Raw genomic sequence first — 24,284 nt, 5'->3', positions numbered from 1 at the left:
AGACAGTTCAACACCAACGATAATGCTAATTTATTTAAATTCGCCCGTATAATAGATATAACCTAACTAAGCTTGGGATGTATGTTAATTTATTAGTGAATGAGACTACATCTTGAGTTTATTTGAAATCAAAATTATGTACAAGATTTAATATAAGGATATACCTTAGTAATATTTACACTAGCAAATACTTTATTTATTGGTATTTTTAATATAATAACACGAATGGATCATCCTGAAGGATGATTCTTTCGGTATTCAATATAATTGCAAACGGCAAAAATGGAACATTTTTCATTGTTATATTTAAATATAATTCAACTTATATGTATAATGTACAACTCTATACTTTTTAATAATTGATATTTTATTTTTTTGCTACTACTATTTGTAACAAATAATGCTGAAATAACCAAATGACCAAATATTGAGTGTTTGGAAAATGTTGGTAATTAGATATATTGTGTAGTATTTCCTAGAATGTTTAAATAACTTCTGTAGCAGTAGTATTTCTTAGAATTTTATTATACACCTATGTGTAGTGTTCTAGGTTATAGTGACTAGAACATAATGCATTATTTTTCAAGGTATCGTGCTCTATATCAGAAGAAACTTAAGTAGTTTTATAAGACGTAATACGTTTGTAATTTGCATTTTAGACAGTTGACTGACTATAAAGCAAAGTGTTTCATCAATCATTGTTTATAAAAGATGCAGTTCGTACTTGTAATTTAAATAGTAAGTCCTTTATTATAGCAACTGTGTTTAATTGGTTTTAAATACATAACATATCATTATTAACAGATCCTTTTACATTACCAATTGGATATGAAAATATGGATATAATTTTAGCATCAGCAGAAGTCAATCTGCCTACGTTAGTAAAATTGGAATCTGTGAAAAGAACAAGTGACTACAAACATAATGTGTTAAGGGTGTCCAGATTTTGACCTGCAGTAGCCTAACATGTGTTTTCAAGGAACACTTGAGGCAGTTTAACATCAACGATAATACTAATTTATTTAAATTCGCCCGTATAATATATATAACCTAACTAAGCTTGGGATGTATGTTAATTTATTATTGAATGAGGCTACATTTTGAATTTATTTGAAATCAAAATTATGTACAAGATTTAATATAAGGATATATCTTAGTAATATTTACACTAGCAAATACTTTATTTATTGGTATTTTTAATATAATAACACGAACAGAGCATCCTGAAGCATGATTCTTTCGGTATTCAATATAATTGCAAAGGGCAAAAATGGAACATTTTTCATTGTTATATTTAAATATAATTCAACTTATATGGATAATGTACAACTATATACTTTTTAATAATTGATTTTTTATTTTTTGCTACTACTAATTTTAAGAAATAATGCTGAAATAACCAAATGACCAAATATTGAGTGTTTGGAAAATGTTGGTAATTAGATATATTGTATAGTATTTCCTAGAATGTTTAAATAACTTCTGTAGCAGTAGTATTTCTTAGAATTTTATTATACACCTATGTGTTGTGTTCTAGCTTATAGTGAACGAATGTATTAATTTCCAAGGTATCGTGCTCTATATCAGAAGAAACTTAAGTACTTTAGTAAGACCTAATAGGTTCGTAGTTTGAATTGTTTATCAAAGATGCAGTTCCTACTTGTAATTTAACTAGTAAGTCCTTCATATGGCAACTGTGTTCAATTGATTTTAAATACATTTATTACGTTAATTTATTACACTGATATTGCAATTGTAATAAAATTATATAGCATTTTTCATAAATTTTCCAAATATTTGCTTAAAATATTAAGACATACTTGAATAAAATGTATTTTATAACTTTTGTTGTATTGTCATTCACCTCTGTTATTATTATTACTATCATATTTTAAATTTCCTGATATCATGTTAGCGATTCTTGTGTCCTCTAGTGCAAAAAGAAAGCTAAACTCTTTCTCTATTAATTCATGGGAGATTCCGTTCTATAGGGCGTTCTCACATCTGCCGGTACCGACACGACTCCGATATCGGTGGAACCGTAATCTCACGTAAACAAATGGAATCCCTTCACGTTCGACGATATGTCGGTATCGTGTCGTTGCCGGCACCGACGTGTTGGCGGGCAGTAATCGGTCCAGTCGTGTCGGCGCCGATTTTTATTGTGTACAGAGATATTTTTAAGGTTAAAAGGAAAATTAAATGAGTAGAATCAGAGTCTTCTATATGGGACAATACTAATGAAAATGATAAAAATAAAATACGGTGCCCTGTCGGTGCCGGCAGATGTGAAGACGCCCATACTCTCTACGTTTTGTGGTTTTGTGAAAACAAACGACTGTCGGATTTTCGTACTAACAACGCACCAGAGGCGACTTGGATACGCGACGTATTTTGAATCGTAAACCTGTCAGAAGGCTACCGGGAGCGAGTTAACGGACGAGTAATTTAATTTAATAGTGCCATGTGCTTGGGCGAAGGCTCTTCAGCTGTTCGGAGCTCGGGCGCTAGGAAAATGATCGGTATTTGTTTTTGTTTGGGGCCGAAAATAACATCCACATTCTTCAGGAAATTAACTTGCGGGGCACTCCCTTTAATATTTAAAGTACACGCCGTTTATTTCCTTTTCAAAATATACAAATATTGCTCGATTGTGCGTAGGATAGGAATACCCAAAAATATATCGATATAACTAACTTAAATCTTAAATGTATAGTGCGTTTTGGTGCTTATTTTGAAGTAAAAAAGTAAAGTTATTTTTTTTAAATAACATCCTCAAAACCATAACCTGGAATCCAAATAGATCATTCAACCATCGGCGGGAGCTTCAAACAATCCTTGATATAAATAAGATAGACTGTATATAATATCAGAAACCAACTTTACCAAGCAATTCTTTATAAATTCAAAGGCTATAAAACATAATGCACAAATCATCCAGAAAATGCAGCAAAAGGAGGAAATGCAGTAATAATTAAAAACAATTGGAAGCGAGAGCTGTGAATATTATAACTATGAACGGCACCATCAAAGTAACAAAATTTGGAACATGTAACAGGTCAATTGAAAAATCTACTATAGTAAAACACATTTTTTGGCAAAATAATTTTTTTTTATTCAACATAATTCCCTTCAAGGGTGATACACTGATTATAGTGACCCTCTAACTGTTCGATTACATTTTTGTAGTACGATTTGTCCTTTGCTTCAAAATAGGCCTCAGTTTCGACGAATCACCTCTTCATTCGACGAAAATTTCCAGATCTGGAGAATGCGGTGAATGAAGGAAGCAATTCCAAGCCCAATTCATGGATTTTTGCCATCGTTTGCGTTTTCACTGACATATATCTCACCTTCAGACAAGGTGTGGTACACTGGACTGCGTGTTAAATTGAAATAAATTTTGCCCCATACGCACTTTGAACTGCCGAAATCGTACCTCACAGACAAACATTTTATTCTCAAAGAGGGTGACGAATACACTGACCTACACCCAATATATTCGGGTGTTCGGCAGGGCAGTGTTCTTGGTCCATTTTTATATCTATTGTATACAGCTGACCTATCGACCTCAAGTAACACTACTATTGCAACATATGCTAACGATAGTGCGGTTTTATCATCAAACGGGAATTCGATATCAGCCACAAAAAACCTCCAACTTCATCTTAACAAAGTCGAATTGTGGTTGAAAACGTGGCGTATCAAAGCAAATGAGACAAAATCTACCTAGGTGACATTCACCCTTTGTAAAAGAACATGTCCCTCAGTAAAATTGAATAATCATGAACTTCCGCAAGCAGACAACGTTAAATATCTGGGAATGCATTTTGATCGGCGTTTGAGATGAAAAAAACATATAGTGACAAAACGCAAATAGCTTGGGCTTAAACTAAACCAAATGTGTTGGCTCATAGGGCGTAAATCTAAATTATCATTATACAACAAGGTTTTGTTCTATAAGTCTATGGTATTGAACTATAGGGCACAACTACCAAATATAATACAGCCATCCTCCAGAGGTTTCAGATAAAGTGTTGCGAGTCATCGTCGATGCCCCATATTACGTGTCCAACAAACTGATTCAGCGCGATATCCCCTTAGAACCCATAACGAGTGTGAATCGAAGTGTTAGTGCGAAGTACTCTGAGAGTCTATTGGTGCGATGACAGCGTAGTGCCTATTCTCAAATGCAAACTACCATACGAACTGATTAATAGACACATAGAGTGAAATTTAATAATCTCTAGAATAAGTTAGTCTAGTCTTTAGAAAGATAGTCTTTAGAATAACTTGGTATAGACTTTAAAATAAGGATCTGGAATAAGATTTAGATTATAAGTTGTACAGCAGATCACTGAAGTGATCTTCTACGTGTCAGGATAGTTATATTATATAACGGAAATCATATGATAATACTTATTGTCCATGGGCAGATTATTGAAGTTCAAAGAGATTAATAAAAAAAATTTTTAAAAATTACGTATTCGAAAAAATACTTTTGCCATTGAAAAGAGAACCCATTATAGCGACGTTGTAGCAATACAAGCTCGATCCGACATTCTCAAAGACGCCTTACGTACGAGTCAAAAGACCCGTTTGACATGCTTCTTTGCTGTAAAGTGCGTGCTTCTTGTCGCCGTATAGAGTGTCAAGGAGCCAACAAATGAGTTCTGTGAAATAATAAATATTTGTTTTCATTTTAATATGACACATGTCCACAAGAACTCGTCTGTATATCTATATTTATAAAACCATTGGATTATTTAAAATCGTTATTTAATTTACTGAAATAATTAAATATTACGTAATATCATTATCATATATTATATATCGGACTGTCAACAAACTTTAAATTCGACAGATTAAGAGTTCATTAATTATCAGAATACAATAAGAATATTAATTATTTGTTTTTACATATAATAAACGACTAATTTGTTGATTTCATTAAATAATTGTGAGAACTAAAAACACACACATTTTTTGTTGTATTTTAAAATCTCTTTTTTATTAACTAGTGTTTATCAGGACTGGACCTACACTTTAACGTGGGTTCCGAACCACGGTCCTTGGCATTAAGTCAACCGACTGGCGAGCGACCAACTTAGAGATCATCCCAGAAGGAATCCGATTTTATCCAGCCTGGTTACTGACGTTACTGAGGTTATTTTCCTTGTCGGATATTACACTCTTACTTTATGACCAATCACAAACGTAAATATACAACCATGCCGTAGACCACTTCGCCAACCAAGCCAGATATAGTTATCATTGAATGTCAAAATTATTTGAAAAGTACAATAGTACATTCATTTTTCAATAACGTGTTAAAATAAACAAATTTCTATGCCGCCAGAAGTATAGTACAGAACTGACCCGAGTAAACAACAGCTTTATCTCAGCATCTCTCTATTAAGAGTGATTAATAAATCATCGAATTTCATCTTTTCTTTCAAAATAACCCTCAACTTCGACAATGGACAAAGTTAAGGAGTCAAATGTAATTAATTGTAAATTTATATGAATATTATTCTTTAGAGTGTAATTCAAATATTTGATACATTAGCATCTCATGAGGCCAAGAAACTTTTGAGTACCATATATATATATATATATATATATATATATATATATATATATATATATATATATATATATATATATATATATATATTTCTGTTTACACTAGGCTGATGTGAATCTACAAAATGAACAAGCAAAATGTAAGGTGTTTCCAATATGAACAATGAAACCTAATAAATATACAATGAAATATATAAAATATGTGTCTCTGTATACAAGACCAAATATATAGTGTAAAACCAAGGCCACATGCTACATAATCACATAAAAATAGAAAAATCTATGCATTCCCATTTATTATTATGGTATTATTATTATGGTAATCAAACATTTGTATTTTTAATTGAATATAAACTTTATAAGTTATTAGTATTTAAATAAAATATATTCGCTTCCTAGTGATCAGTGCTTGTTTAACTTAGTTCTATTTCTATATATATAGAACCTAATAATTCTAATAGTGTATACATCTTAAAAATTTTCTTCATATCTTGTTAGATATACTACCAACATTCTTTTAATTGGTAAATTCAAATACGTGCAGAGATTCACTATTTGTATTTCTTTTTTTTTTATTCCATGATGACCAGCTAGAACCAAATGGTCTTTTGCTGATATTGCTTCGGGTTCGGGATAATCAAGTGTTTTGCGGGCGACAGAGACCCTAGGTTACGACTGGGATTATATTTCTAGCCTGCACGTGCGTTATAAAGACAACGGTGTATCGTTGGGCTTAAGTATTTATACAAAAACTGTATGGGTCTTCCACGACGAGTCAAACCCAACAAAAGTTGTTCGCGGAAAAAGACTATCGGATCAAATGGTTGCATTCCCAGTCACGTAGCGTTGGAACAACATAAGACGATTAATTCTGAATAGTATACTACCATTTGTTTGACAGAAGTCTTCGAAGAAATTAGGAGGATATGAAAGAAGAGCGTGGAGAGAGGCAAAATATCGATTTCATCGATCATTTGCCGTACAGTCCTTATTTGGTACCAATGACATTTTTTATTCTGCGAAGAAAACGCGTTTTTTGTTCAAAATTAGCTTTATTCATCAATGTAATCTCCATCAAGAGGCACATAATCATTTTTTCTTTCTCCGTTTCAGCGATAACCTCTCCATTCGAGCGACATTTCTTACCGGTGAGCGTTTTTTTGAGGCCTGCTAATAGCCAGTAGTAGCTGGGAGCCAAATCTGGCGAATACGGTAGATATGGGATTAATTCGAAGTCCAATTAATGTAGTTTTGTCATTATTTTGATTGACTTGTGACACAGTGAGTTGTCTAGATGAAAAACATTTTTTTCTTTGCCATGAGCGGTCGTTTCCTTGCAATTTCGGCATTCAAACGCTTCAATAACACTATATAATACTAACTATGGCTGATATTTCGTCTATGATGATTTCCTCTTATGATCTATCTTTTCTCAAGATAGTCGATCAATATTACACCACGTACATCCCAAAATACTCAGGCCATAACCTTTCCAGCCGATTGTTGTGCTTTCGGGCGCTTTGGACAAGGTTCACCAGCTGCTGCCTACTCAGGTGACGATAGTTTGTATTCAGGAGTAGAGTGATAAATCCATGTTTCATCCATTGTCACATATCGACGCAAAAATTCTGGTTTGTTACGTTTAAACATGGCCAAACACTGTTCAGAATCATCAACACGTTCTTGTATTTGGTCAACAGTGAGCAAACGCGACTCCGACTTTGAACAAAGCTTTTTCATAGTCAAATGCTCATCCAATATATAGCCAACACGTTCTTTTGATATCTTTACGATGTTAGCTAACTCACGCAACTTCATTTTTCGATCATTCAAAACGATTTTGTGTTTTTTTTGTCTTCTGGTGTTACCACCTCATTTGAACCTCCACTGCATTCTGCATCATCGGTGTCTCTATGACCACATTTGAAGTCAGGAAACAAACGTTTTATTGTTGTTTCTGATGGAGCGGAGTCCTTACAACACTCTTCAAGCCATTGTTCCGTTTGAACGGTATATTGTCCCATCAAGAAGCAGTGTAACATTTTTGAAATTTTGGAAACAACAAAAATAGTGTCACTCTTAGCACAATAACTCAGAAACTTATGAGTAGAATAATATGAAATTTTAACAGCTTTCTTTTGAAGGTGAGCACTAACTGAAAAATTGGTAAATGCAATAAAACTAGCGCCATCTATGTGTTAGGCCCGAAACCTTTCAGTATATAAGTTATAAACCAATACATGGTCAATAATTTTCGATACCCGAAGTATATCTTGAAAAAGCATATATAAATCGTAGGATATAAATAACAATCCTTGTAACTTTGACGAGGTAAATTATATTTTTTCGGTAACGTTAGTTTTAATTCCGGCGATCACGAATATCAAGCTAATAATAATATGTACGGCAACAACTTACGGCTCTTAGCTCCTTCTGGGTGAAAAAGCTAGTCATCAGGTGGCCTCTGAGCGGCACCATGAGGATAAGGAAGAACGGGAACGCCAAAGAGGCCCTCGTAGATTTGACAACCCACAGGACGATCAGACAGAACAACTGGATGCAGGTAAACACGTGCATCTTCATTGTACGGACCTGAAAATAAAAAAGAAAACATTAATCGTAAATATGTTGAGGATTTTTGAAATTGTTTAGTAAAAAAAATATATTTATTAATTACATTGTGTTATATAGATTTATTTTTTAACAAAACGTCTTAAAACTAAAAAAATTTGGATTATTTTTCAAGCAACAATATTTTCTTGACACAACAAATAATTTCGCCATTCAAGATCCTCGCAAGAAAAAGTTTAAGAGATAATTCAATTTTTATATAGAGACACAATGTTCAAGTCATTGTAAACAACTCAAGTAATGACAAAAACGTCTGAAGAATGTTATGGTTAAAAAGCTCAAATAATCAATTAGATACGTCAGATGGAGCTTTATTCGACAGTTGACACTTTTGTAAATATTTGATCCAGTTTCGTTTGAACCCATATCAAAGATGGACGCCAGAAAAGAGAAAATATTATTATTTATTAAGCTATATTTTATATTTTTAAATTACAACTTACATTATAGACCAAAACACAAGCAAGACGACTATGGGATAAATACTTCAGTATGTATTTCTGATATTAAAATTAAATTAAACTACTTAACGTAAAGTTTAGATCAAAAGATCTGTACAGTTCCTGTGGTTTAGTTCGCTTCAATCTTCTGATTTCCTACGTATTGCCCAGTTGGCCAGTAGCTGCTTGCTTCTACATTACTATGATTTTATAACCTTATTTCATATTTTAAGACGAAGTCTTGGGTAACTCAGTAACAGGTCTAGAATTAAATCCATATGTTTTTTAGTTAGTCCTAACCCTCAAAAGATGCGTGTATAACTTTGACAGCTGCCGGATCATTAGTTTGTGAATAATAGAATTTTGAGTGAAGCAACTATTGTTATTGTGAAAAAAATGGATAAAAAGGAATTTCGTGTGATGATAAAATGTTGCGTTTTGAAGGACAGTTGAAGCAAAAACTTTGCTTGATGTCGAGTTTCCGGACACTGCTCCAGGAAAATCAACGTGAACGCAGTGGACGCCCAAAAGAGGTTGTTACCAACGAAAACATTTAAAAAATCCACAAAATGATTTTGAGTAATCGTAAATTGAAATTGAATGAAATAGCAGACACTCTAAAGATATCAACTGAACGTGTACATCATATTATTCGCGAATATTTGAGTATGGGAAAGCTCTGTGCAAAGGGTGCCGCACGAGCTCACTTTTGACCAAAAACAACGACAAGTTGATGATTCGGAGCAGTGTTTGAAGATGATCAAGCGTGATAAACCCGGGCTTTTGCGTCGATATGTGACAATGGATGAAACATGGCTCCATCATTTCACTCATTAGACCCATAGAATAAAATTTAATAATTTCTAGATTAAGATAGAATAGTCATTAGAATAAATAGATTTAAAAATAAGTTAGAATAGTATCTAGAATAAGATTTAGATTATAAGTTGTACAACAGATCACTTACTGAAGTGATCTTCTACATATTAGGATGGTTATATTATATAAAGGAAATCAAATAATAATACTTATTGCCCACGGGCAGATTGTTGACATTTCAAGAGATTAATTTAAAAAAAATTCACTCCGAAGCCCAATCGACAGTCAACCGAATGGACTGCACATGATGAACCCGCTCCCAAAGCGTGGGAAAACGCAACAGTCGGCTGACAAGGTTATGGTATCTGTATTTTGGGATGCGCATGGAATACTTTTCATTGGCTACCTTGAAAAAGGAGGGACCATCAACAGCGACTATTACATAGCGTTATTGGACCATTTGAAGGACGAAATTGGCGAAAAACGGCCGCATTTGAAGAAAAAGAAAGTGCTGCATTCAACAAGACAATGCCCCGTGTAACAAGTCAGTGAAAACGATGGCAAAAATCCATCCATCCACCGTATTCACCAGATCTGGCCCCCAGCGGCTATTTCCTGTTCTCAGATCTCAAAAGAATGCTCACCGGGAAGAAATTTTCGTCGAATGAAGATGTGATCGCAGAAACTGAGGCCTATTTTGAAGCAAAGGTCAAATCGTACTACAAAAATGGTATCGAAAAGTTGGAGGGTCGCTATAATCAGTGTATTACCCTCGAAGGGAATTATGTTGCATAAAAATAACTAAATGTTGCCAAAAAATCTGTTTTACTATGTTAGGCTGGGGACTTTTCAATTGACCGATGATTATATTGAAAATACTATGAAAACAAGTTTTAGTTAGTAACATATGGTATTTAAATCATTTCCTTTACTCTATTGGAGAGAAACAGGATTGACTTAATAAATTGTAGTCTAGTTTGATCTAAATCGAATTACTGCGTTAAACATAGCTAAAAGTTTCGATGTTAACAACTTCTAACAAAAATAATGGACTTCTTTTTACTGCACCTATTGTTAAAACAAAGCAATATCTTGTTTGTTTTGTTAATGTTCACATTCCTATCCTATAACATTAACTGATATATGACTAATATTGACGAGCATTAATCACACCACATATTCTCATGTTTGTCTTTGTTCAATTGTTTCACAAACACCGTCATTAGGGAGTTATCTCTATAATGTCAGACGCCAATATCGAGTAATATTTACGGAAAAAACGCTATTTTTAACCGAACCCGTTCACTATGGCTTCCGGGTATCACTTTATTTCTTTCTACGTAAATATAATGCAATATTTTTCTTGGGAAGATGTTGTAAATGCAACTAATTTCAACGCTTATAAATACGAACATTTTTTTAGTTTCAAGTATAAAGCCATGGGTTAAATTATGGTGTTTAATTTATGTTATATATATATTGTTTTTTTTCTGTGTTAATGAAGATATGATATCATTTCAAGAAAAAAAAAGTGCATGTATTCAGTTCATTTCTTCGATTTAGACTCCTGGGATTGATTATATTTCACCTGGATTATTGAAAGATCTGCCACGAAAAGCAATCATCATGTTAACATTCATATTCAATGCCCGCGTGAGAGTGAAGCATGTTCCGGAATGTCTTAAGGTTGCTCCAATAATTATGCTCACCTGATAAACCGGCAGAATAAGCCAAATTTTACAGGTCTATTTCGCTGCCTACGTGCCTTATCAAAATTATTTGAAAATCTGCTGTTAAAACATATTAAACCATTTATAGATTTACCAGATTTCCAGTTTGGATTTCCAAATCGCTACTCGACAATCGACCAAGTACACAGAGTAACAGCGGGTATTAAATTCATAGAGAAACAGACGTCTACCAAGTTCACGATTATATCCGAGCTCTACTCGAGATTTCTCCACCCTTCGTCTCTCGGACAATAGATGTATTACCGAGCTGGCCGATATTTTAGACCAATAACTTATTCGGCTATTCGTGGCCTTATTCTATGACAGCCGACACTTCACCGTCGTGCTCTAACTCCAAATTGTCTCGACCTTCTCCGGCGAGCGATTAACTCATGCACCGCAAGCTGCGTGGTGTCATAACGACGCCACGTCCTTGCCTGGCCCTTGTGCCTCTTAACGGTGTTACCGACTACGGGCACCCTCCTTACTAACAGTAAGACGTATCAGTTAGGGTCATTGGATCAGCTGATAGGGTAACCCAGAGGCAGTCTCCACATAACTAGTCCAACTCGCTTATTCCTGCGGTCTTCCCGACCAGGTATCCGTAACAGGATTCCCCTCCCCGGTTCCAGGCCAAAAAAAAAGTAACAGCGGTTGTTAAAAAGGCCTTCGAAGAAGAGTAATACTGCCCAGCAATATTCCTGGAGGTCTCACAAGCTTTTGCCCGGATATGGCATTTGGAATTAATCTACAAAATGAGCAAATTGTTACCGCGAATTACTGTCAACTATTGGAACCAGATCTTTTCGAAAAAAAATGTCCCAGTCTCTCACGAAGAGGAATAATCAACACTTAAAGCTACTTCTTCAGGGTAGTGTATTGGGATAATTCCTGTATCTGCTCTACACTGCTTAAATCCCCACAACAAAAGAGACAGTACTTGGAACATTTAATTACGACACACAATCATGGCAACAGATATATATCTGCCTAAGGCTGTAGAAAAAGTACAAGTAGCACTCAACATGATCTACAAATGGACTAGAGACTGGACAACTTAATACAACTCTAAATCTGTTCATATTAGTTTTGCGTTGCGTCGAAATGACATAAACCTAATTATCTCGGCATCCATCTCGATGGAAGATTAATTGAAAACATCATGTTAGCTAAAAAGCAGAGCTGACTAGATTCAAAGTCAAGTAACTTATGTGTTAGTCGAAAGATACTCCCAACTTGACCTAAAATCTAAGAGATTAGTTGATCAGTCAATTATAAAGAACATTTGGACCTATAGGATGCAAATATGGGGTTGTACAAAAACATTAAACCAACTAGTAACCCAACGCATCCAAAACAAAGTTTTATGATTAGTTACCAATGATTTTTGCTACGTAACCAATGAACAGCAGTACGATAACCTCGAGATCAAGTGAATATACGAAGCGATCCAAGATTTCGTTTTTAAACATGAAGTAAGTTTGCTAAATCACAGAAATGAGGAAACAATACAACTATCGGAAAACACGCTGGAAATCTGAAGATTGACGCGAACCAAACCACACGAACTTGTTTAGTGTAAAGGTGTATTCTTAACGTTACAACAGAACAGTAGTAATAAATTAACTTGTAAATTAAGATTGTACTAAGCATATCTAATGTAGGATGTAACTAATTAAAATAAATCATTCTTAAACGCTTATTTTCAGCAACATCGGGCTGATAAACTCGATTTGTATCTATTGTAGAAGGAATGAAATTGACAATTGACAATATACTTGACAATTTGACGTACAGTACAGGTGCAGTGTTACCAACTTAGGAAATTGAATTATTAAGTGATCGCCATTTTGCTGACGAAAGTTCGATAATTACGTTATTTCTACAGATTGCACCCATTAATGACCGTAAATACCCAAAATATAAATAATAATAAATATATTGTAGCGAGCTTAAGGCATGTCGAATTTTACATCGTGGAATAACTGTCGTCAAAGTACCCAGAAATATAATCCCAGATGTTGAACACGGGCGGGGTGCCAGCAGCGCCAACTAGAACACGATAACGAATAGCTGGCAACCCCGAGACGTTTATCTGGGATGTTATTGAAGGATATTTCCGATCATTCAGTAACCGATCATCGTTTGGTTTAGACGTGCCACCATCCACTGCCCAAGTCTCGTCTCCAGGTAACACCGCTGCCATCCGTTTTATCTGTTTTGTATTTTCTAAATTTTTTTATATTGCCAATAAATAACGGTCACATAATGTAAACGCCACTGTTTGATTTCGTTATAAGTATTTAAAATATTAATACAAAACACCTCAGCATAAAGTAATACAAATACTTGTCACTACATAGTATAAAACAAAGTCGCCTTTTCTGTCCCTATATCCCTATGTGCGCTTAAATCTTTAAAACTACGCAACGGATTTTGATGCGGTTTTTTTTCAATAGATAGAGTGATTCAAGAGGAAGGTTTATATGTATAATACAATAATATAATTAATACTAAGGCAACATTGCTAATTATAGAGGTTTCTAACGTGATGTCGTAAATTAACCTATTTTTTTAGGCTTATTTAGCAATTATCAAAAACGCTGCCTAACCCTACGAGTTAGATCAAATTAATGTACTACAGTATTGTACACCATAAAAAGGTCTACAAAAAAGTCCGCGATGGTATATGTTTATCTTTTAGGGATAACCCACATTAACCATTTTTATTGTTTAAAAAGTAACGTGAGAAAATGGCTTATTTACGAAGCTATTTTAAGCAATACGGCATTAATCCTTATCGAATTAAGTACCTTAAATACAGTGTGCAATTAATATAGATCAATATGGTTCCTTACAGCATGTAAATTAAACGGATATTTTCGGAGATATTACAAATTTAAAATTTGCGTTTAAAAATGTGTAATGTAATAAAAATTGTATGAATTTAGATATTCCAAAGATAGCAGGAAATCTTCATAGTAAGTATAGGGGAAGAGGAATTGTTTTACTCCAAATTTAATGCGTGCAGGCCAAGGGCAGTAATGAATGAACCAAAAATACTGGATCGATTTTAATCATGTTTTCATTGAGTGACATAGGCATATATATTTTATGCCCGTGCAAAGTCGGAGCGGGCCGCTATGTTTTTATATACAACGTTCATATTTTTTCTGTAGTGTATTTAATTTAGTATCAGCATTGCACCCGTGCGAAGCCGGGGCGGGTCGCTAGTAGTAATATAATACAATAAATATGTCTTTGTGTCTTATTAAAGTGTTTTAATTACAAACAATCCAAATATCGCCCAACTTTGTACGCATCCAATACATACAGTAATGGGGAGTTTTATTTGTCATATGCATATGCGTTATTAGATTTAATTTAATAGCCGTGATAATTTATCTAATCTAACATAAGCCCCGTCCCGTCTGTTATTAAACGTTTAATACGTGCTTTAGTTTTCTTACAGTCCTGAGGCTGATGTTTGTTTTAAATGTATGTAGTAGGCGTTGCCCGTAATTTTACTGTTCGGGACCGCCACACACACCGTTTGATCGAGTCTGTCGAAGTTTAGTTGTCTATGTTTAAATAGTTTAAAAATGATAATTGACATCAAACAAAACCCTTGATAAATGCAGGTATTCAACTGCTAATAAGCCCATCTCAAGTGCGTGAAGAACTTGGAGATAAGTTAGGAGTTAATGAACCAATAACTGAAAATGCTTGAGTGAATTAGATAAAGGACAAAAGGAAGGTAACTGTCAATGCAATGAGCGACCTTGAGACCATATACTTCAGAAACACCAGAGGGTCGGTGGTAGAGAAAGCTCATTTACATTTGACACATTTACATGACAGATTTACCATACGAAGGTATGATATCACCAGAAGGTCTCCTCTTCGATAGCAGGTTCCAATGGTCAGCCCAAATTCAGCACGCCATTTGCAAAGGTAATGGCGTGTACTATTTCCAGTTTTCTGCATAAAAAGAAAAATCCAAATCCCTCAGAAAGCAACTCTGTTTCGGCACCGACTTCAAAGTAGTCAGTTGGTAGTCATTGAAATAATATTGCAAATAGATAAATAGGTTTAGGTGGGTATTAAGCCAAATTGTGTCTCCGGCCTGACAAATAGATGGCGCTACTAGAATTAAATCCATATATTTTGAGTTAGCCCTAACCTTCAAAAGATGTTTGTGAATTATAGCATTTTGAGTGAAGCAACTTTCGTTATTGTGAAAAAAATGGATAAAAATGCGTGTTGATAAAATATTGCTTTTTGAAGGGAAACATACAGTCAAAGCAAAAACTTGGCTCGATGCCCGGTTTCCGGACACTGCCCCGGGAAAATCAACCATCAAGGATTGGTATGCTAAGTTTAGCCGTGGTGAAATGAGCACCGAAGACAGTGAACGCAGTGGACGCCCAAAAGAGGTTATTACCGACGAAAACATTTAAAAAATCCACAAAATAATTTTGAATAAGTGTAAATTGAAACTGGAATAATTTTCATTGACTCCCTTAAACAAGGAAAGACCATCAACAGCGACTATTACATAGCGTTATTGGACCGTTTAAAGGACGAAATTGTCGAAAAACGGCCGCATTTGATGAAAAACAAAGTGCTGTTTCACCAAGACAATGCACCGTGTCAGAAATCCGTGAAATGGGCTTCGAATTGCTTCCTCATCCACCATATTCTCCAGATCTGGCCCCCAGCGACTATTTCCTGTTCTCAGGTCTCAAAAGAATGCTCGCTGGGAAGAAATTTTCGTTAAATGAAGAGATGATCGCGGAAACTGAGACCTATTTTGAAGCAAAGGACAAATCGTACTACAAAAATGGTATCGTTAAAGTTGGAGGGTCGCTATGGTCAGTGTATCACCCTCGAAGGGAATTATGTTGAATAAAAAAACTAATTTTGCCAATAAAACGTGTTTTACTATACTATGCCGGAGACTTTTCAATTGACCTGTTACGCGCAGTTGATAGAATAAATAAGGTTTTTTAATATACCAACTAGGGGTTTATCTGGACTGGACCTACAGTTAACGTGGGCTCCGAACCACGGTCCTCGGCATTAAGCCTACCGTCTGGCGAGTGACCAACTTAGAAATCATCCCAGAAAACATCCGGCCTTACCCAGCCTGGTTACTGGCATGACTTTGATCATTTTCCTTGTCGGATTTTGCAGTCTTGCCTAGTACAATCACAAACACAAATTTATGACCATGCCCCAGCAGAATTCGAACCCGCGACTATCGCAATAGCAGGTGGACCATCTTGTCGCCTTAAATTTGTACATTATTATGTACAAATTTTATATTAAAATGTTTTGTTTGTGTTAAAAATCCAAGTTTGATTATTTTTTAATTTTTAGTGAGCTCCTTATTTATTTTTTGAAGTCAATATTGTTGGTTGTTGGTTCAATATTTTCGTTAAAAATATTTTTTCTTTTTGTTTATAATTTTTAGATATTTTATAGCATTTGGTAATTTGAGTTATTTACGATTGATTTTGTAATTTCTACCAAGAAATTGTAACTTGCTAGAAAGTTATCATATTAAAATATAATTGACTAAGAGCCTTTAAAAGTCAATAATGGCAAATTGAAGGGAACCCCCTGTAAGGTCTTATGTGAGCAGAAAAGCTGGTTTGTTCATTGTATTTCAGACCGGACTATAAACCCAGGTATGGAAGAACATTGCTTAATAAAAATGCAATTACTACCTGCAATTTAAATAGTAAGTCTTTCAAAGCCTATATACATTAAATTAAAATACACAGCTTGTTATAAAAATGTTAAAATGTTATTAAAAGTCACAGACCTTTTCCATTTTAAAAAGAAAATATGCCGCCAAGCCAACCGAAATGTTTGAAAAATCTGCATTGCAAAATCTAAATATCTGTAATAACATTTAATGTCTTCTTTCAGTATAACCCAACTAATGTCAAGTATATTCCTATTTAGTAAAGTTATATTATTGGCGTAATGACAGTTTTCTATATTTATTGAACGTCAGATTAGATACAGTTTTTTTGTTTTTTTTTAAATTCAGTATTCTAACGTAAACTAGTATTTATATAGTTACTATTACGTATACACTTTTTAAATTAAAATATATTATTAAAATTTACTCGTAAAAATGGTCTTGTTTATGGCGCTCCCTGTCATTCTTGCGGAATGTAACTTGTGTAGTTCTGAGGTTAATGTCAATTTTATGCACAAAACATTGCCTTTTCAAAGTTATTTTGTAACGTCATTTAAATTTGTGACATCAAAACGTCGCAACTCTGAGTTTTAGTTCAGTTTGGCTTTGACATACAACTAAATTCGAATCTAAATAAAATAATTGAACAAAAATGTTATCAAATATAATTTATTTTATCATTATAGTACATCTAAAAACTACAGTTAATTATACAGCCACAATAGTTTATAGGTCAGAATTATAACCCTATATTATCACTATTGCTTTCAAGCATTTTGCATACGTCTGACAACCGCACGGCTTTGACAGGCTCATTCGTTTACGCGTTCGAACTAGTCAGACAGCATTGTGTCTCTTTTTAACTAGAATAAAATGAGAAGGAAAATATTATCTGATTCTAAAGCGAATTTACAAATTGCGGCAGGCAAACAATAAACATCTTGATGACGTATGTACAAAAAAACCTTGAATAGGCTATATCATCGATATTTCTGTTACAAAAAAGTATAGAAATGAAAATTGTTTTAAAACTTCAACATTTCATTTAATTCAAAGTTTCCGAGAAAAAAATTCACACGTTTCCAACGCCAAGGCCCCTTTAATACCTGAAAACGTCGTTTATGATCTAAATGTGTCTAATCGCTGAAACGATTTAATTTTTGCAACATTATTACCGTCATGGTTTACTTCAAATAATCTACTACGCCGGTTAGTCATCCGCCTATTGCGTAGCGCACTGAGAATATTGCGCCTATTATATCCTCCCATGGTTTCCTTGATAAATAGTTTCTTGGATATCTCATTATTTCGTTTACATTTGCAGCCGGCTATGGTAAAGCTTGCGGTTACCTAATCGCGGACCGGTTCTAGTTATCTAAGCCTCATTTTTCTGGGTTTCGCAGTCGCAACTACCATTAACGTAAAGTCGATTTGCGAACGAGAAAAAAAAGAGCAAGTGATGGATTTAAAAATTTAAAAAGTCCAGCGGACCAGTGCGAGCCGCGGACGTGCCGCCGATAACGTCCCCAGTTCGTTTAACATCTGTTTAGTGATAATTCCTCGGTCCTAATCCGTTTACCGGCCTTATCTAAAAATAATACCCCATGTGTTCGCCAAAGGTATCGAAAACCGTACTGTTTGGACCCTGTCACAACAGGATATTCGAGTATAATTGATTTTTACCACGCAGAAGAAAGCGAGAAAGGAACAGTTGCCAAATTTAACGGGGATGAAAAAAAAGAAAGGGGCCACAGTTCTGCACTATCAGTCGTTTGCCTTTCGGACGCATCAACTTTCACCCAACCATCTATTTTTTGCGTCGTTCGAAGCTCTACAAAGCATATATTGGATTTATGAAACTTAAAGATTTTTTTTGTAATCTGGCAACGCCCACTTCTGCCGTTTCATTATTTGACTGGTCGATTGGCTTTTCATCGGTCGTTTCTCTCTTACACACGCTGAGCATTGTTTGCTGCCTATCTATGACAGGGCCGTAGTAGGAATCTTTTAATAGATCATTTATTAAAATAGGGTACTATTAAAATTATTATGTTTTATGCACTTTATCAGGCAAAATAAATGCATAAATATGAACGAACGGTCTTTAACATTTTCTATTGCTTACATACATATGTCTGACCACATCAAGTGACAAATTTATCATTTGAAACGGAAATAAAGATAATAAAAAACAAAGATAAAAATACAAGTAAAAATAAAGATACCCAGTATGCCGATCAGTTCCCGACTTTGCGGTTTAAAAGTTACATCAGTTCGAGTGTTTTTTTTAATTCAGCATCAGCTGTCTTGCATTTACTCCATTTTTCATAATCAGAGGTGTTTAGTGATCCACTAATAGATATGAGGAAACAAAGTAAGCTTATTTGTAAAAATTACATTGGTATGGAAGTAATTTTGTTTTTCTTGTCAAACCGTAAACTTGTAAACCATATTATTATGAAAGAAACGAAAATACTTTCCTGCCAAGACATTAATTAAACTATAAAAAGAAAACACCACATACCAATTAAATTAAAAATTTATATATCAAACACCTATATTTAAAAAATTATATATAGAAAATAGGTATTACAAAATATACTAAAAATAATAGACTACATCATAGATATTTAAGAAATTATTTATGGCTAAAATATTTCCTTAATTCGTCATAATCATAAATCAATTAGAAACAGACATAAATTTTGCTACACCCATAAATTAAATACTGGATTTGCAACTGAATACGCCCCTGTTTTTATTGGAGGGGAATACGGCATCATCGCGCCATCTGGGCCCGGTTATCGAACTACGTCGTTTCACTGGAGAACAAAAACGAATCGGTCTCGTGGACGTCTGTTCGAAAATACTGACCTGGTATCAAACGAGTCTGTATATTCTTTCGATATAACATAAACACGGTTGGAAATGAGCGTCGCGTGATTAGTGTTCGTGGCGATTTTTAATTCACCGACCAGATTCGAGCGAGGAAGCGTATTTCCCGTGCAAAAACGGCTTTTCTTCCGGGCGTGGTCGCCTAATAAACAAAATTAGTCACCGGATCGGCGTCGTCTTTGGATTTGACAGTTCGGATCGAACGGGAAATCATGTCAACGGTGTAACCGCGTTTCGCCGGTTGGAAATTGGAAAATGAGTGCCAACAACGTGAACGTAACAGTTCCCACCACGCAAGCTACGGCCACAATCAAAAGTCGCCCCAACATAATGCCTAGCAGTTATATGTACACGTCCAGCAGCGCTCTGTTGAACCGCAACAGTGAAAATAAACCAACTCCGCCGCCTACTTTACCAAAGTATACGTCCAGTTTTAATGCTGGCAGTGGTTTAACCAGGGAACGAGACAAGGACTCGATCGGGGGCTCGTATAGATTGTCTAGTCTCGACCGATTAGCGATGAGGCAAAAATTGATGGATCAACAAAGCCCCACAAACGGGACGCTACAAACTCAAACCAACGGCGATGGAAACATAACTAGCCTTCAGTCGAAACGGGAAATGTTTTTTTCTAATTCAGGTATTGCTTACTGGGAAGTTGTAATTATATTTTCAAAATATCGATTCGTTTTCCAATCGTCGAGTCTAAGTTAGATTTTTTTTCAGTTTCTACTACCGACCAAAGCACAAAAGATTCCAACCGATTGAATAAGACCCCTAGTGTTGAAAAACCAGCTGTTCCTGAACGCAGGGAAACTGCTATTGATCTGGTACCAAAGGAAACCAAGGAAGAATCCAGTAAAGAATCTAGTCCGGAAATCATCAAGGAAAGGCCCAAGGTGAAGGAACTAGATGGATATGTTGGTTTTGCGAATCTTCCTAATCAAGTGTACAGAAAAGCTGTGAAGAAAGGTTTCGAGTTCACACTGATGGTGGTTGGTGAAAGTGGACTAGGCAAAAGCACTTTGATCAATTCCATGTTTTTGACTGAAATTTACAATTCATCTGACTACCCGGGACCTACACAGAGATTAAAGAAAACTGTAGCTGTGGAAACAACACGTGTACTATTAAAGGAAAACGGTGTCAACCTCCTACTTACTATGGTTGATACGCCTGGCTTTGGTGATGCAGTGGACAACAGTAACTGTTGGGTACCCATAATTGAATACATTGAGTCAAAATATGAAGATTACTTGAATTCGGAAGCCCGAGTTACCAGGAAAACTACACCTGATCAAAGGGTTCATTGTTGTCTGTATTTCATTCAACCATCGGGTCATGGACTGAAATCCCTGGATATCGAGTTCATGAAACGCCTCTGTGATAAAGTGAATATCATTCCAATTATTGCCAAAGCTGATACACTGACATCAGAAGAATGCAATTTGTTCAAAAAGCAAATTTTGAACGAAATTGCCCAACATAAAATAAAAATTTACGAATTCCCCGAAACTTCGGAAGAGGACGAGGAACATAAGCTGAATAAATCCTTAAAGGAGAGAGTTCCATTTGCTGTTGTAGGATCCAATGTAGTGATTGAAGCAGAAGGTGAGTAATTATAACAATATTTATCATCAGCACAGTGTTAATCAGCCTGACAAAGGTCAGGCTTATCAAGTATGTTTCATATAAACAATGTTTGTTCTATTTATAGGGAAAAAGATACGTGGAAGGAAATATCCTTGGGGTATCGCAGAAGTAGAGAATTTGGAACATTGTGATTTCATTGCGCTGAGAAATATGGTAATCAGGACTCACCTGCAGGATCTCAAGGATGTTACCAACAACGTCCATTATGAAAACTACAGGTGCAGGAAACTGGCTGGGCTCAGCACCGATGGTAAACTGTCCCGCATCTCCAATAAAAATCCCTTGGCTCAAATGGATGAGGAGAAGCGAGAACACGATGCCAAAATGAAGAAAATGGAGATGGATATGGAGGAGGTTTGTTACAATGTTCTCTAATAACGAATTCGTTTTTAATTCTTATTTGTTCCCAGGTATTTGAAACGAAAGTGAAAGAGAAAAAACAGAAACTAAAAGACAGCGAAGCAGAACTGACCAGACGCCATGAAGTGATGAAGAAGCAGCTGGAACAACAGGCGAAAGAACTGGAAGAGAAAAGGAGACAGTTTGAACTGGAGAAGGAGGCTTGGGAGAAAGAAAACCAGGTTACCATGGAGGATCTACGTCGCCGTAGTTTGGAGGGTTCTAGGGAGACCGTCGACGGCAAGAAGGAGAAGAAGAAAAAGGGATTGTTCTAATGTGAAGTGATGGAAGGATTTCGCATCCTTAAGTGCATGCTGAGGACGTGTATGGACTATATGGCAGGTGAACCGTTTTAGTTTTGCGGACAAGCTCAAAACTTCTGCTAAGTTTGCTGCGTTTGTAAAAATTGATTGATTTTTTCTACTATGTGTATTTTTAAGAGATTAAAAAACTATAAAATAGAATGATAGTGAAAAGCATGTAAAGTAATCGGAAGCAAACTGATTTAATTTTGCATTTATTGTGACTATTTCAATTGGTTGAATCCGTTAAATATATGAGACGAAACATACACTTAAGTTTTCTTCTAAATATTCTATATTTGGATGTATTCCATTGGTAATACGTTATTAATAGTGCAGTGATTTCTCCAATGCTTCAAAGTTATTTTTGTTTTCCCAAAAAACCTCTGTGTTTTTAACTAAAGTGAGAGACCACTGTACAGGAAAAATTATATATATACATACAATTATATATGTCATTGTGAAGGCTGTAATTTTTTTTATATATGACACTGATATAAATCATATATGAACAAATGAATAAAAGGTATATTAGCAAAAGAAATTGTTTATTTTATTCTTCTGTTTCAGAGATAATGTATTTGCGATCTTTTGTTCATTTGTTTTATGTGGTATTACGAATTCTCTAAAAACACTGCATGTGTATTGATGCATTCTTTAGTCATGACCAAAAACTTTATATTTGTACGTTTCGACCGGCTAATATATCTATTTTTTTTAATAGACAAAAGACCTCGATTGTAAGTGATAGACGAATCGGACGTTGCTGTTTAGGGCCCTAATAAAAGACGCGCTGCTTGTTTGCGTGTTTGATGCTCTTGTCTTTCCTCTTCCATTAACGAGAAATCGAACTGAATGTATAGAGCGTAACCTGCTTGTATTCTATCTAAATAAGCGTAATTGTTACACGTGCCATTTGATTTGGTTTCCGTAAATTATAATCTCAATTTCTAGCTGAACTATTTCAATTGTATAGACTTAAAATATATCAGATTTTAAATATATATTTATTTTTAATTTCTCTAAAAAATGGTCTTTTATTTTCCACCTCTATTGTAGTCAAAAAACTCTACCAGTTCTCCAAATACGACAAGATTTAAGATCACTTAAAGCAAAGTTAAAACAATTACATTTAAACTTTTCTGGTAATCATAAAAGGGTTTAATTTGGTCTCGATAACTTTATTTCGAGAAAAGAAACAACTCTCTGTAGAACATATTGAATAATAACCACAAAAAAACTTCAATACCTATAGTTGTGGGAAGAACTCGTATTTAGTTAAAAAAATAGGTTGAACGATTAATTTACTGTGGTAAAGATACATGTACTTGAAGAGACACCAGAATAGTTGTTGGACATCACCAAAGCCATGCCATGAAGACTATTTAAATTATGAAATTTCAGTTATCAGGAATATCATACCAAATTAAAATATTTATTGATATATGTTTTGCATTTAATCCATTAGATTTAAATCTCCCAAACTATACTGCTCATAAAATGATTTTATGAAGAAAACAAAATTGATCCGGAATATGCAGAATCATTAAAACTTTGTAGAGGAAAAGAATCCTGACCCAAAAAACATCAAACACTGATAAAGTTAGAGCAGTACTATTTAACTCCCATTACTTGAGCAGCTTTTCGATAGTAATTTTATAAAATGGAAAGATATAATAGCTTAAATATAAGGAAGTATGTTTTCTAACATTTTAATAATAGTGTAAGGTCTTGATCAACGACTTCCTAACAAGGCTTGACAACACGAAGATATTTTATGATTTAAATATAGAATGTCTACTAGACATGATTTTGTTCTCAAACAAAAAAAATAGTGGAGTTTCAAGTTTACCCTGAACTCGAATAAGATAAAACAAACAAAACCTTTCAACCGATCCGCGTAGGCGTCGAGCGCCATACATGGGAATGTACTTATCAACGTATTTCTGATGCAAATTGCCTGCATTTACATCATTACATGTCGTCCTAAAAGTTTTACTTGGTCTAGTTGGTTCGTTAACTCCTTATAACGCTACCATAAGATATACTTTCTATATACAGGGGATTTTAAAAAATAACCCTATAAATCAATCACTTTTAAAAAATATGCAGTATA

General features: G+C 34.7%; 2 protein-coding genes across 6 annotated transcripts in view; one reads left to right on the top strand and one right to left on the bottom strand.

Moving 5' to 3' along the window:
* Positions 1–24,284, bottom strand: part of Ae2 (anion exchange protein Ae2) — a 212,364-nt gene that overhangs the window by 18,951 nt on the left and 169,129 nt on the right. For all 4 annotated transcript variants that reach the window (XM_076415695.1, XM_076415697.1, XM_076415698.1 and 1 more), the window contains one exon: positions 8,005–8,178. In XM_076415695.1, the coding sequence (XP_076271810.1) occupies positions 8,005–8,178 (174 nt within the window). The remainder of the gene's footprint in view (positions 1–8,004; positions 8,179–24,284) is intronic.
* On the top strand, positions 18,337–22,712 carry pnut (septin 7-like protein pnut). 2 transcript variants are annotated; one of them, XM_076415706.1, is made up of 4 exons: positions 18,337–20,454; positions 20,541–21,425; positions 21,532–21,821; positions 21,878–22,712. In XM_076415706.1, exons 1-4 carry the CDS (start codon positions 20,070–20,072, stop codon positions 22,139–22,141), a joined length of 1,824 nt encoding a protein of 607 aa, XP_076271821.1. In that variant the 5' UTR covers positions 18,337–20,069; the 3' UTR covers positions 22,142–22,712. The 2 variants fall into 2 exon arrangements, with proteins under 2 accessions (XP_076271821.1, XP_076271822.1); XM_076415707.1 differs by having other exon boundaries at positions 19,169–19,293.

The sequence above is a fragment of the Rhynchophorus ferrugineus genome, unplaced genomic scaffold (genome assembly GCF_030347505.1).
Source record: "Rhynchophorus ferrugineus isolate W39M unplaced genomic scaffold, kcgeb_rfMv2 rfM10, whole genome shotgun sequence".
Lineage (NCBI taxonomy): Eukaryota > Metazoa > Arthropoda > Insecta > Coleoptera > Curculionidae > Rhynchophorus > Rhynchophorus ferrugineus.
This window is presented reverse-complemented; position numbering and strand designations above follow the sequence as displayed.